Consider the following 16,405-nt stretch of genomic DNA (forward strand, 5'->3'; position numbering starts at 1 on the left):
ATTATATGTATGGTATGGGGTGTTTTGGGGAACTCACTAAGCTTTGTGCTTATGGTTTTATGTTTATGGGTTCAGGTACTTCCGGTTCCAAAGGGAAGGTCCCGACGTGATTGCACAACATCCCCTAGAGTTTTTCTCATTGACTATTTATGATTTTTACTTTGATGTATAAATGATATAATCACTTTAATTGGTTTTGGAACAACTCATTTGTATGGTTTATTGCTTTTAAAAACAAAAATTTTACTATGAATTTTTGGGACGTTACAAAAAGACCATTTTGCCCTTCTAGTACTAAGTCTAAAAGTCAAACCGACCAAAAAGTCAACGGTCAATCCTCAGTTGACTTACACCCTGTGCAACTAATATATGCCATGCATAGAGCTACACCATGCGTACCTAGATTACCCCATGTACAGCGCCCCTGATCCCAAAACTTCTATTAAGCTCTTAATACAGCAAGCTAAATGCTCAAACTCCTAGATCTGATCTAAAGGAATGTATTAATGGATAAAATATCTAACTTTATTCATTTTCATGGCCAAGATGAACACACAACCAAACTCTAAGTCCAAGATGACACCTTTTGCTCAAGAACTCATGCATGGATAGATGAGAGTGCCCAAACTCCCATTTTTATGACTCTATAACCTCAAAAACATCAGAATGAGATATTCAAATGGTCTGGAGTAACCCATACTCACAAGGACCAAGGTTAAGGGACAAAAGCATAAAACCCATGAGCTAATTAGATCTAAAAAATGGAACATTAAGATGCAAGCTTTATACCTTCAGGAGATTGGTGATAAAGTGCAAATTCTGGATCTACAAAGCTTGGAGCTCACACTTACTTCTCCAATGGACTCCTTCTTCAAGAAAGCACCCAAAAATCACATCAATGCTTCCAAAACTCATAATTTGTGGCTAGGGTTTCAAAGGAACGATTTGAGGTGATGGAGGCTGGCAATGGGAAGGGTTACTAGAAGTTAGAGCCCTTAAATAGGGCCTAAAACCTTAGGATTACGGTTTTGGTCAGCAACAGCTATGCCATGCGTATCTTAATTTACGCCATGAGTAGCTCCTTAAAAATACGCTCCTCCTTCAGCATCTACGCCTTGCGTATGGCAAAAACCCCAACTTCCAATTTAACTTCAAACAGTTATAACGTCTTCGTTTCAACTCCATTTTCGACGTTCTTTATATGCACAAAAATGTATTGAAGAGCCTTACAATCTTACCTAGTTATTTTTTACTAAAACCATATCGAACTAAAATCCATAATTCATGCAAGAAACCTGAGATATCACCTTTTCAATTTTACCCTTTGCTTCAAGGTACAAATCAAAGGCTTTAATCACATAATCCAACATTACCAACATCCGAAAAGCGCCTTAACCCTATTCCTTTAAAGTCCAACACCACCACTAGATCAAATTCTAGCTCGACGTTTCCAAATTAGAAAATCACTAAAACCAGGTGTTATATATATATATATATATATATATATATATATATATATATATATATATATATATATATATATATATATATATATATATATATATAGAGAGAGAGAGAGAGAGAGAGAGAGAAAAGTATAGATATATTTTTTGAAGTATAAACACATGTTTATATGTTTTTTTAAAATCATAAATATATTTTTAATAATATTATTATGTTTTTTTTTAGAAATATAATATGTGTTTTTACGTATTGTATTTTAAAATTTTGAAATAGGCGTTTAATTATCCGTATGCAAATTTGATAGCTATTTAATTAAGAATAAAAAGAAATTACTATTAAAGTTATCAGAAAAGTAGTGTTTATTTCTGTAAAAATAAGATGATCTATTGTTATATAATATAAACTTTTATAAATTGATTAGTTTGCAAGCTAACTAAACGATTTAACCCTTAAAAAAATATGTATACATAATAAATGGTGCAATATTTCAAAAATACAATAATATTTCTATGGTTTTTATTAAATAATAATAATAATAATAATAATAATAATAATAATAATAATAATTTAACGTATATGTTTAGATGTTTATTTGAATATAAAAATTTAAATTATCACATAATTTGATACAACATTATATAATTCATTGTTGAGTATCCAGTTTTAAATTACGAATACCAAGGAGTATTTTTAATTAGCAATGTGGGTCAATGTGGTTATATACGAAGTACAAGTACTTCACATTGTAAGTACATTTCGCCTTGTATCTTCCATACTTCCCAATTAGGGTTTTTAAGTGTACTGCACTTTTTGGTTTCTCACTGTACTACAAATTATATTTTTTATATAGTTTTGTTGCGAATTTAAAAACACATAATATATTATTTATTATGGTATCAAAATAACATGTCATATTTTGCAAAATTATTCGGTTTTGGGGTGACGAATGTATAAAAGGAAGTCAACGGTAGCTGATTATTCGCAGTTACAATTAATAAAGGAAATTTAACATGACATTTGAAAGATATATACCTTAGAAATGAATTATTGGCTCTTCTTTTTTGTTTTCAAAACATTAAAGGGATAATAAGCGATGTACTTGAACAATTGTTGAAAAAATACAATCGAATGTCAACGGTTTGCTATGATTGTTTAGTTACAACGTAATCAAGAATCATGATATCAGACTTTTAGAACTTATATCTTAAGAGATATTATTTCTATATCAAATTCTCTAATCTATTCATTTTGATTCGAATTTTAAATGAATTAATATGCCATGTGTTGTTTAGGAACATTAATTCACTATTTATAATTATGGTATTAATATAGCATGACATATTTTGCAAAATTAATCGGTTTTGGGATATGAATGTATAATTAGAAGTCAACGATAGTTAATTATTTGTAGTTACAATTAATAAAGAAAATCTAACATTAGACCTCATGGGTTTATACCTTAGAAATGAATTACTGGCTCTCTTCTTTTGTTTTCAAAACATCAAAGAAATAATAAGCGAATTTCAATAGTGTATTAAGATGGTTTTGTTACAACGTAATCAATCAAGAATCATGATATTAGACTTGTAGAATTTATATCCTAAGAGATATTATTTCTACATCAAATTCTCTAATGTATTCACTTTGTTTCACGTTTTAAATGAATTAATATGTCACCTGTTGTTAAGGAATAATAATTCGTTATTTATTATGGTATTAAAATAACATGAAATATTTTGCAAAATTATTCGGTCTGGGATAAGAATGTATAATTAGAAGTCAACGGTAGCTAACTATTCACAGTTGCAATTAATAAAGGAAACTTAACATTAGACTTAACGGGTTTATACCTTGTAAATGAATTATTGGCTATTTTCTTTTTGTTTTCAAAACTTCAAAGAAATAATATGCAAATGTCAATGGTTTGCTACGATTGTAGTGTTCCAACGTAATCAAGAATCATGATATCATAGTTTTAGAATTTATAAACTAAGAGATATTATTCTATATCAAATTCTTTAATGTATTCATTTTATTTCGAGTTTTAAATGAATCAATACGTCACCTGGCATTTAGGAAGAATGACACACTATTTGTTATGGTAAATGACATATTTTGCAAAATTATTCGAATTAGGAGTCAATAGTAGCCGCATATTCATACTTGTAAAATAACAGACATATAACGCTAGACTTTTAGAAATGAATTATTCATTCTCTTCTTTTCGTTTTCAAAAGTTTAAATAAATAACAAGCAATATTGATGTGCTTGAAAAAACAATTGCGAAGAAATATACAATCGAATGTCTATGGTTTGCTACAATTGTTTGGGTACAACGTAATTAATAATCGCAACATTACATTTTTAGAATTTATATCCTAACAAATGAACTCTATGCATAATTCTCTAATGTATTTATTTTGTTTCAAGTTTTAAATGAACTAATACATCACCTACCATTCAAAAAAATAAATAATACGCGACTATTGTAATATAAAAACACCAATTAGGGTTTTTAAGTGTACTTCACTTTTAGGTTTTCCATTGTACTACAAATTATATTTTTTTATGTAGCTTTGTTGCGAATTTAAAAACAAATAATACATTATTTATTATGGTATCAAAATAACATGACATATTTTGCAAAATTATTCTGTTTTGGGGTGATGAATGTATAATGAGAAGTCAATGATAGCTGATTATTCACAGTTACAATTAATAAAGGAAATTTAACGTTAGACTTGAAAGATTTATACCTTAGAAATGAATTATTGGCTCTTCTTTTTGTTTTCAAAACACTAAAGGGATAATAAGCGATGTACTTGAAAAACAATTGTTGAAAAAATACACGGTTTGCTATGATTGTTTAGTTACAACGTAATCAAGAATCATGATATCAGACTTTTAGAATTTATATCATAAGAGATATTATTTCTTTATCGAATTCTCTAATGTATTCATTTTGATTCAAGTTTTAAATGAATTAATACGTCACCTGCTGATTAGGAACAGTAATTCACTATTTATAATTATGGTATTAAAATAGCATGACGTATTTTGCAAAATTATTCAGTTTTGGGATAAGAATGTATAATTAGAAGTCAACGATAGCTAATTATTTGTAGTTACAATTAATAAAGAAAATCTAACATTAGACCTCATGGGTTTATACCTTATAAATGAATTATTGGTTCTCTTCTTTTGTTTTCAAAACATCAAAGAAATAATAAGCGAATTTCAACAGTGTATTAAGATGGTTTGGTTACAATGTAATCAATAAAGAATCATGATATTAGACTTGTAGAATTTATATCCTAAGAGATATTATAACTATATCAAATTCTCTAATGTATTCACTCTGTTTCACGATTTAAATGAATTAATATGTCACCTGTTGTTAAGGAACAATAATTCGTTATTTATTATGGTATTAAAATAAAATGCATGAAATATTTTGCAAAATTATTCTGTTTGGGACAAGAATGTATAATTAGAAGTCAACGGTAACTAACTATTCACAGTTGGTATTAATAAAGGAAACCTAACATTAGACTTAACATGTTTATACATTGTAAATGAATTATCAGCTCTTTCTTTTTTGGTTTTCAAAACTTCAAAGAAATAATAAGCAAATGTCAATGGTTTGCTACGATTGTAGTGTTACAACGTAATCAAAAATCATGATATCATTGTTTAGAATTTATATCCTAAGAAATATTATTTTATATTAAATTATTTAATGTATTCATTTTGTTTCAAGTTTTAAATGAATTAATACGTTACCTGACGTTTAGAAATAATGATACACTATTTGTTATGGTAAATGACATATTTTGCAAAGTTATTCGGTTTTGGGATCAAGAATGTATAATTATGATTCAATAATAGTTACATATTCACACTTGTAAAATAACAGACATATGACGCTAGACTTTTAGAAATGAATTATTCATTTTCTTCTTTTGGTTTTCAAAAGCTTAAATAAATAACAAACAATCTTGATATGCTTGAAAAAAGAATTGCTAAGAAATATACCATCGAATGTCTGCGGTTTACTACGATTGTTTGGGTACAACGTAATCAAGAATCTTAGCATTACAGTTTTAGAATTTATATCCTAAGAAATGAATTCTATGCCTAATTCTCTGATGTATTCATTTTGTTTCAAGTTTTAAATGAACTAATACATCATCAACCGTTCAAAAAAATAAATAATACGCGACTTTTGTAATATAAAAACATCAAATATTTGTGTATTTTTTAGAAAAAAAGAAAAAGAAAGCGAGAGTAGAGGAGATGGAAAACCCATGAAGTGAGAGCAAAACTTACATATTGATTATAACTATGATTTTACCTTCTACGTGTTGCGGCGACAGCAATGAATTTAAAAAGTAGTAGAAACTACGTTGCTACATATTGAAATCAACAAAAATGTATTTTTGTTTCCAAAGGTAACTAAAAATAAGAATGAAAACATAATAGAAATTTACGTTTAAATGTAGACAAACTTGAATTTATACTGACACGTACATAAAAAAAGCAAGTAAGTTTTGTGTTTTTTTTTAATTAACGACAAAAGTTCTAAATTTATGTCGAAGCGTTGACTACCTCGAATTTATATCGACACACATACATAAAAATAAGCACATACACAAAAGTTATTAAGATAAATCAAATTATATATACTACGGATGATAAACAAGAAAGTTTAGAAAATATAGGGGGTTAAAATGATATTTTACAACCTTCAAAATCAAGATGAGTTAAAGTGATATTTTAAAAGTAGAGAAGTGGAAATTTTCATTTTAAGTATAGGAGTGCAAATTGTCTTTCAGAAAAGTCTATAAGGTCTAACTTACATTTTAAAAAGTAAAGGGATTAAAATTATTATTTTCCAAAATAAAAAGGTATAAATGGTCAACTAAACATCCACAAACATTAGTTAATTTCCAAAAATTACCAATTACTAGGGTAAAAACCCAAAAATTACTCATACACGGTTTTCAGCCCCTAAACTTTGATCACATCTGTGAAAAAAAAAACAATCATATTCGATTAGTGACTGGTTACCAACGTAAAAACCCAAAAATTATCGATTATCGGAGTAAAAACTCATGTTGCAGGTTTTTGGGACTTAATTGTAAACAACTACAAGTATTTTGGGCTTAATTGCAAGAAAAAAAAAAGTTAATCGATTATGATGCCAAAATGTAAGAACTTTCCGGATGTTTCCCTTTTTTTAATGTCTCGACTATTAAAAACGGAATTGTGAAAATCGATCCAACCGAATTATAATTTTGTTGGTTCGGATTGGATCTTAATTTAATTTGGACTTTTTGGATCAATGTTTTGAAAATCAAAATCAATTTGTATTAACTTTATTGAATCTGATCCAACCTATGCATTCAAAGGAACGCCCTTAGGTTCATTACCAACTTGGCTCTAGGGTTTGTTAATTGTAAATATTAAACTAATGTTAAAGTTTGTTAATTATTGGTAGTAAAATATACTAGGTTTTGTTAATTGGAATTTTTGTTAAGGTTTGTTAATTGATAATTTGGTTTTTTTGTTAGGAATGTTAAGTGCGGCACTAGGTTTTAGTTATATATCCGCCAAAAGCATATGGATGGTCAGATGTCAATTACAAAAGACCTTGCAGCTTGGGTCAACATCAGATCGAGGATCAGTTTACTCTTTCATTCTCGGGGGTATTTAAGTGAAACTCATAGAAGGAAAGGACACACCACAATACCCTCATTTCTTTAGAAAAGAAGCTCCGAGTTCTTGAGGGTTATGGAAGACAGTAGTGCAGTAGTAAGAATGGTGATGCTTCTAGTTTTCGTTGGGTGGCTCATGATGTGGGTTATGCTGCCAACGGAAACCTACAAATTTTCATGGAAACCTACCCTTGCAAATCGACTAGACTCAACTTATTTTCGTGAACAAGGTTTCCTTATATATATACACGTTTATCTTTGTGTTTGATTGTCATGTTTTGATGTTTGTCTTGTCCGTAGTCATGATTCTTTTGTTGTGAAAATTAAGTACTGTTTCCGATTCATAAATGATTTACCAAAGAAGTATGTTGTTTTTTTTTTTCAGGGACAAATCTTGTGCTTTTCTCATTTCCCATAATGTTCTTGGCATCGTTGGGCTGTATTTATCTCCATTTTCAGAAGAAATCTCGTTCTGAAAGGTTGATATATTATATCTCTCGAATGCAATACAAGATAGTATTAATTTCACAACCCCGGAGTACTGCATCCCAACAGTTCTTGCTAGCTAGTATCTATGTTGTTTTTCGTTTAAAAAGTGCATATACTTGAATACTGATCAAACAAGTAATTAATATATATTTGCTGCACTGCTGCAGTAATCTGACTAGAAGAAGATGGTTGGACGTATGGAAACGTCCATTAATTGTGACGAATCTTCTAGGGATTGTGAGCGTGATGGAGCTGGTGTTTGCAGCCATGTTCATCGCTCTACTAGGATGGTCTCTATACAATTACTTGCACGTCAGCTTCACCCATCCTCATATGCATCATGGAGTTGTGCAGAAAGAGTAAGTTGTCGATCTTCGCCATGATTGGCCAGATTACTTTTATCGGCATTTAGTAATAAGTTGTGTACTTGGTTAGGGTGTATATATTGTGGGCCTTCAAATAAGCAAATTGAAAAAGCTTTTTGCATCGGGTAAAAGAAACACTTATTCTAATTAGTAGCTAGAACAATTAAAAGTTTTACCGTTCTGTGAACAACAATGACATGCAGGTGGCTGACCAAGTTCCGTAGTGTATCGTTGAGACTTGGGTATATCGGGAACATAACGTGGGCGTTTCTATTCTTTCCGGTGACTCGAGGATCATCGATCTTAAGACTCGTTGGGCTTACATCTGAGTCAAGTGTCAGGTATCACATATGGCTTGGGCATTTATCCATGGTTCTCTTTACTGCACATAGCGTTGGGTTTATTATCTACTGGGCTTTCACTGATGAAATGGCTTTAGTACGTACTTCTCTTTCAATTCCTTTCGCTTCTTAATTTGTTTTCGGGTGAATTAGTTTATAGATTATATATTATCTATATAGATTGATTTAGATTATATTTTAACATCAACCACAGTGACCCGTTATTCCGTTAACAAATATTTTAAATTAAAAACTGCTTTATTCGTAGTTCAAGAATCAAGGGGGGGGGGGGGGGGGGGGGGGGGGGGGGGGGGAGAGTGCCTTAGTTAAAGGTAGCTAACTGATGTCCACTCTGCATCAATAATTTTTGGACGAGTTTTAGTTTTGGACCTCTGAAAACCTATCCATATATTGGGTGCTCTAATTATTGTGAAGTGGGTGTTTGGAATTATATAAATGTCTAAAGAATATCGTTTTTCGTTTTTTTCTTTTACCAAATTTCATTTCTGCGTGTGTTATGATAACCACCGGGTGATTTATAGCGACATTTTCTATCAACTACAGACCAATAGTAAAAGTGAAAAATGTAATTATGTTAAGACAATGCATTGAAATTAAAGAAGATATCGATCATATAATCACCGTTGATCGTAAATAAAGCTACTAATTATAATACTTTATAATATTCACTAAAACATACGGAGATAATGACATGATTTACACAAACAACACACCAGAACAAAAACTTATTATAAACCCTGCTTGCATGCAATCAAATTTTTAAATATTTGCTGATTTTTGTTTTGAACAGAAAATACTCGATGAACTTAGAACCTTTACAATTTTACTTATGAAACTTGATTATACTGAATATTTATAACATGAAAACAAAACAAAAAGAAAATGAGGATTTAATATTAACACTAGGCCGGGGTGAACATTGTACATACGTTAATTATTTTTTTTCAAACCGTATACCATATCAACTAAAATATTTTCCTTGCTCTTGTATTGCTCAAAATCTGCCCTACAATGAACTAATGACTTTATCAACTATATATACAAAATATTGATGTTCAATGATTTGAGTTGAAAGTTCATGTATTAGTTCTAATGACTCAATATCACCCTTATCCAGATGTATTTTCTTGAAAATTCTTATTTTATTATTTTCTCAACAAACAACAAATTAATTCCTAACTTAGAAACTATAGCTCTCACACAAAGCCTCCTCAAACACATGTTCTCATTTTTATTTTTATTTTTGAACAACAAAAAGTATATTAAAATGCTAGAAGTAGCTAGAAATTACAAGATTTTTTTTGACATGCGCAGGCAAATACACCAATCATTCCAAGTAATTAAAGCACCTTTTCTAGATCTAATTTTGAGCCATTTAAAAGTCATAATCTTCGCTTCACTAGCCAAATCAGCACTATATCTCACCACCCCCATTGAAAATGTGGTTGTTTTTGTAATTCCAAAGAGCATAGGCAAAAGTCATGAGCACCACAGACACTACAAGGAAAACGATCATTAGCGGCGACAAAAGTCGCGGGTAATAGTAATAGCGGCGCCGCGTCACCGGTAATAAGTCGCCGCTAGTACTTCGTCGCTATTGATCAACTTGTCGCCGCTAATAACCATGTCGCCGCTAATGAGGTCTGTCGCCGCTAATAACGAAGTCGCCGGTAATAACTCTGTCGCCGGTAATAACAATTTTTATTTTTTTTAATTAACGATTTTGGTTGCCGGTAATAATGTCATCGGTAATTACATAACAACACTCGATTAAATATAAAAAACAATAGTGTCGACGTTAATTACAAAACAAACATCCGATTCACATATGGCAATTTTCACATAATTTTCACATACAAATACCAAATTCACAAAAAAATTGAAATAATAGAACCTGTAGTGGCGGAAATCAACGGATATGTAGCCGGAAAAATTGGTTTTCACCCGAAAATACTCTCACCCGTAAACCCAAAGACAACACCACCAAAAACACTGAAATTGAACAATTTCTTGCAATTTAATCATCAAATGCAGTTAGAAATCGAAATTAACATACAAATACAAAGAGATACAAGAAATTCAACTTACCTTTCTTCAATAGATGGAACTAGAATCGGTCCCAAGAAGCCCTAACCACCCTTGATCCCTAATCTCACACAATGTGGGGAGATATGTTGTTGGAATCAACTAATTGAACACAAAATCGAGGGAACTTGGAAAAGGCGCACCGTATAGCAGCAGCAAACAGAATGCAAAAAGGGAAGAAATAAGCAATTTGCGTGCGTTTTTTTTTATCTGCGAGAGCCTTTAGCGGCGACAGCTAGGGCTTTACCGGCGACTAAAGTCAATAGCGGCGACAATCTGGAGGGAAGGGTACCACGTCATTTTTTAGGTAACTATTAGCGGCGACGTTTTAGACCTTTAGCGGCGACACAAATGTCGCCGGTATTAGGTTTGTGCGGATAAGGGACCCCAACCGTTGGATTAGATACTTGATCGAACGGCTCAGAGCTAACAGAGGGGGAAAACACGGATTCGGGTGATAAGCCTTTAGCGGCGACACTATTACCGGCGACATGGACTTTTAGCGGCGACAAATGATAGTCGCCGCTAAAAGTCCATGTCGCCGGTAATAGTGTCCCGCTAAAGGCTTATATTCTTGTAGTGAGAGATTACATCCTTGATTCTAGCCTTCATAGTGTAGGTAGAGACAGGTTGAATCAGATGAATTGAACCTCTAACAATTAGGATATCAGTCCACCACTTGTTAAGAATAGCACGAATCTCTTGAGCCATAGAGCATTCCAAAAACAAATGAATCTTAATTTCATTCTTGTTGTTACAAAGAGGGCAAATGATCGCGTTCACAACAACACCGATTATGTTTAAGTTTGAGCGAGTAGGCAACCTTTCAAGTTGAATCCTCCAAACCAACACATTTGCTTTAGCTGGTGCAAAACGGTTCCATCCTGTTTCAAACTGATTGCTCTCCAAAGATAAGTTATCAATAAACTTTCCTGACGATGCCACCATTAATTGACCCTATGGTTCCAATGTCCACCTCCATCTGTTATCCTGGAACTAAAAAAAGTTGTTAAAGTCAACTTATACTTATCCATAATCATGTGCAAGTGGATGATGGTGCTCCAAGTTCCACCTTTTTTTGCGACCGATCTAGTGCATTCGATGCTACCATCGGCTCCATGTAACGCAACAATAACCTCTTTCCAAGTGTCTCCTTTCTCAGTACTAAAACGCCACCACCATTTCGATAATAAAGAAATATTGTAAGTATAAGCATTAAGGCTTCCGTTACCAAACCCCCCCTTGTCCTTAGAGTTTAAGACCTTCTTCTATGCAATCCAAGAAATATTTTTGTTGTCGCTAAAGCCACCCCAAAAGAAACACATGCTCTCATTAGTATTTGAAAAACTAAATAAAGGCTCTCATATTATTTATTGACTCATCAATAGGCATAGTTTCAAATTGTAGTTGTATGTTAGGTTATTTACTTTAACCAATAACTAATATTTTTTATGTTTACTGGTCAAATAAATACAAAAAAATAATTAAATATGTACAAAACCATACGGTAGTTAACCTCACAAGTAATTCTCTCTTAATTTTAATTATACATAATATCATATGATTTACCGCTAATTAACAACACTTATATAGTTAAGCATTCCAATCGATCTTCAAAGATATCATTTGAAATTGGAGGTGGGTTTTATATAACAAAACAAAAATGTATAAAAACCTAAGTCGAAAGATGTAAAATCCATATATCATTTTTTCGTACTTGAATAAAATCAAAGAACCGGACAAAACAAAACAAAACAACCACCTGTTTGGTTTTTAAAAATGAAAAACCGAAATATTTCATTCGATTTCGATATTAGTCAAAAATCCAGAACAAAATACTCAACCCTTTTAAACTCTTGAGGTGTTTTTTCTAAATAGTTATTTGATATTTTGTTTTTAACTAAATAGTTATTTGACCACATGTCCTTTGCGTTCTTTTTTAACAAAGCTAAAAGTGTATTCGAGTTGCATAACTAATTATTTGGATCGAAAATAAGTTTAAAATTTGAAGACTTGCTTGGACAATACTTGTAGCATGTTAACACAGTTGTCATTTCACTCTTTAATACGATTACGATCAAAGCTTTAAACTTGCAATTTTTTGGCCATATATGCAGATGCTAGAATGGAGTAGAACTTACATTTCAAATGTAGCCGGAGAGATTGCTTTTGTAATTGCTTTGATTATGTGGGTGACAAGCATCACTCGGGTAAGGCGAAAGATGTTCGAGCTTTTCTTCTACACACACCAAACCTACGTTCTCTACCTCTTCTTCTACATCATCCATGTCGGGGTAGCCTATTTCTGCTTGATTCTTCCCGGAATTTTCCTCTTCCTTATCGATAGGTACTTGAGATTCTTGCAATCACGGACAAATGTAAGGCTTATCGCTGCCCGCCTCTTGCCTTGTGACACACTTGAACTTAACTTCTCCAAGATTGCTGGTAAGATTGTGCCCAAAATCTTTAGGGTAATTAGTTTGGTCTACAAATGGGAAAGTACTTTTGTTTATGTTCGATAAAAAGCTGATAAATTATGTCAAATATGTTGCAGGATTAGAGTATCATCCAGCAAGCTTCTTGTTCGTAAATGTGCCATTAATCTCCAAGTTGCAGTGGCATTCATATACAGTGACTTCCAATGCTAACATGGAGCCTGAAATGCTCAGCATTGTGATCAAGTGTCAAGGAACTTGGTCTCACAAACTTTACCAAGAGCTTTCTGGTTCTGCTATCGAACGTCTTCAAGTCTCTGTTGAAGGACCCTATGGACCTACTTCACCACATTTTCTAAGGTTATATACTCCATTTTAAATTGTTTGACCTACTAATTAAATTTAACCAGAATTTTGATTTTAATGTTAAATTGACTGAAAGTCTAATGCTTGCTTGTAGTTTTTTAATTCGGTGTTAGAATCTTGACATTCAAACATTTGGGTTAATTTGTAGTTATGAGAATTTAGTATTGATCAGTGGAGGCAGCGGCATCACCCCATTCATCTCTATAATTCGCGAGCTTACTTTCCAAAAGGCACGACAAGAACAACAACCTGATAAAAATCACAAGATCCCAACAAGTGTTCTCCTCATTTGTGTCTTCAAAAACTCTGCAGAACTCTCGATGCTTGACCTCTTGATTCCATTAACATCAACCAGTACGCCTTCAGATCTTTCCCAAATAAACCTTCAAATACACGCCTACATCACTAGAGAAGTCGAGCAGCCACAGACCCTTGAAAACATCAAGAAACCTCTTCAAACCATATGGTTCAAACCAAATGTCTCCGACTCTCCTGTTTCACCACAACTTGGACCTGACAGTTGGTTATGGCTATGTGCGATTATCTCATCCTCTTTTATCATGTTTTTGATTTTATTGGGGTTTGTCACCAGATACCACATCTACCCTAAAGATGACATTGAAGGTGATAAGGTCTACAATTACACATTCAAAACGCTATGGGACATGTTCTTCGTCTGTGTTAGTGTTTTCTTGGCTACTAGTTTCATGTATCTGTGGCAAAAGAAGGAGAACGACAAAAAAGAAGGGATGAAAGTTCAAAACTTTGAGGTCGGTGAAGTTGGTGAGATCGAAAGGTTTGATCGTCAGTCTGTTGTTGAAACTACTGAGGTTCATTTTGGCCATAGGCCTGATTTAAAGAGTAGGTTATTGATTACCTTTGCGCTGATTAAACAAATAAATTAATAGAGAAAATAATTGTTGTTGTTAGTCTTAAAGATTGGTGTTTCCGTTGATGAATTGCAGGGATGCTAATGGAGAAGAATAAGAAAGAGGCAGATGTGGGCGTTTTGGTCAGTGGACCAGGAAAATTGAGACGTGAAGTTGCCAAGATATGTTCATCAAAGATGGCTAAGAATCTTCATATGGAGTCCATGAGCTTTAACTGGTGATGATAAAGAAGAATGTGAATTATAACAATGAATAAATAAGAAAGTGTGAGCGTGGATTGATCAAGAAAGGGTCTTTTTCGGCTCTTTATGATTCCTGTAATATATATCTAATGTCATGTGTTACTTACTTTGTTTGATTTCATTGGTTTTAATTCAATATTAATCCCAAGTTGAAGGAATATACTTATTTTTGTCCATATTAATGTAGTTGTTGATGTGAAAGCTTAAAACAAAACATGCATGAGTTATATCCTTATCTTAATAAACGAATCATTTTGCATGGGTGATATGGACTTTGTCCGTAATAACCTAAAGAAGGAACACACCATTATTTTTGTTCTCTTATTGGCATTTGCATGGGTGATATGGACCTTCAGGAACGGAGTTGTTTTTCACCGCAAAACGAAGAACACCACTATTCTTGTTAGCGAGGTTAAGGGTCACGCCTTCCATTGGCTTAAAATTAGAGCTAAGAGAGGATGTATGTTAAATTGGGATAACAAGTGTTTAGATTCGAAGGATGAATGTCTTCATATTTTATAATCCTAGCTTCTCGTTAGCTTTATCCTCATAATAAAATCTTTCATGTTGTTCAAAAAAATAAATAAATAAAGGAATCATTTTGTCCATATGTCACTTCCACAATCCATTTTCCATCCAAAGTGAAATTACATTCATACCCTTCTTGCATTCAACTTTAACTTTGAATCCATATCTGTATAAATTAACAAACAATATAATTTTCTTTTTGAAAATATGTTTTTATAGCCTTTCTTTTGATAGCATTTAAAAGATTTTAAACCAAACTCTATTTTCAATATATTAATATTGCTTAGAACATCGGATAACATTCAACAAACAATTCCAATCTACATATAAACACTTTTATCAAAACTATAATAAGACATATACATTTTAATATATATGATTATTAAGGGTTTATTTTGGTAGCCATTAAAAACATTCTGAATATATTTAAATTTTCAATTTTTAATATATGTTCCTGATTTCTCTCCGTTCAGTTTTTTCCTCTCGTTACACAGTCAATTCCAAATTGGTAATGGATCATAAAATAAGTATATATGTTTCCTTATTTGAAACAATTCAAAAATTGAATCGACTATCTTTCTCTCTTTCAAACTTCTTTCATCATTCTTTCTAAAACCCTAACTTCATTGGTTATGACTCTGCAATCCCCCCATATATCCAACACACAAAGACATACGCACCACCAAGAGCTTAGTTTTTTTGGAACAACACCAAGAGCTTAGTCTAATATGAAGGGTGTGCTCTATTTCAAAAATATCATTCAGGCTTTGAAGGAAAATCAGATCTGAGAAGAGCTTAATTGAAATCCTCTTTTTTAATGCTCTATCCTTTTCTTCCAGACAGACGCATTTGTTAAAAATGTTTAAAAAAATATATTAGTAATTCGAATCATCTTTAGTGAAACTAGAGGTTTTGAAAAGTTAGAGCAAAACCCACATGTATTTCTATTTCTTATTATCTTAAGCTCTTATTCTAAATCTAATTGATGCCTACTTTAGCTTTATGTTTTCGTAAATCCTCTTAAGTACGTCCAAGTTTTCAAGTTTAAGTGCTAAAAACTTTGTGTTGGTAATTTGATTATTGGGGCAATTTTAGGAGTTTTGTGTTTAAGTAAGGGGTATTTGATCACAAGTCTAGAGAAAGAGCATGATTATAACTCTTACAGTTAGAGCTCTTATTCCTATAGTTTTGACATTTGATGTTGTTGTTGAGGTATGATGCTAATAGGTTCTCATTTTCTGCTGATATATTCAGCTATATATTATTTGTTGATTGTTAAGCTCTTTAATATATCTTTAAACAAGAGTTGATGCAAACAAAATTTAGTTTTGTTGGGAGGGTGAGGTATAGCTGTAAATTTAATCCATAAAATATGCATTTCAATTTCAAAATCTAAAGTTTCTTCATTCATGGTTTGAGACATCCGGTGTTCTGTTTGTACTAATCTTATTTCTTTTCAATT

At 32.0% G+C, this 16,405-nt stretch overlaps 1 protein-coding gene across 1 annotated transcript; it reads left to right on the top strand.

Annotated features, from left to right (window-relative positions):
- The first annotated feature begins 7,150 nt into the window (after positions 1–7,150).
- Positions 7,151–14,591, top strand: LOC145161628 (ferric reduction oxidase 4-like). Its single transcript, XM_079081187.1, has 8 exons — positions 7,151–7,411; positions 7,567–7,660; positions 7,838–8,029; positions 8,239–8,473; positions 12,600–12,927; positions 13,037–13,277; positions 13,432–14,144; positions 14,249–14,591. Exons 1-8 carry the CDS (start codon positions 7,258–7,260, stop codon positions 14,392–14,394), a joined length of 2,103 nt encoding a protein of 700 aa, XP_078937313.1. The 5' UTR covers positions 7,151–7,257; the 3' UTR covers positions 14,395–14,591.
- The last annotated feature ends 1,814 nt before the right edge of the window (positions 14,592–16,405 follow it).

The sequence above is a fragment of the Lactuca virosa genome, chromosome 2 (assembly GCF_052849685.1).
Source record: "Lactuca virosa cultivar CGN04683 chromosome 2, Lactuca_virosa_CGN04683_v6, whole genome shotgun sequence".
Taxonomy (NCBI): Eukaryota; Viridiplantae; Streptophyta; class Magnoliopsida; order Asterales; family Asteraceae; genus Lactuca; species Lactuca virosa.

Bases quoted from the DNA above. Each gene is read 5' to 3' on its own strand.
- LOC145161628 (XM_079081187.1), top strand. From the start codon at position 7,258: ATGGAAGACAGTAGTGCAGTAGTAAGAATGGTGATGCTTCTAGTTTTC. The intron at 8,030-8,238 runs GTAAGTTGTCGA...AATGACATGCAG, and splicing joins CATGGAGTTGTGCAGAAAGA to GTGGCTGACCAAGTTCCGTA. The intron at 13,278-13,431 runs GTTATATACTCC...GTTAATTTGTAG, and splicing joins ACTTCACCACATTTTCTAAG to TTATGAGAATTTAGTATTGA.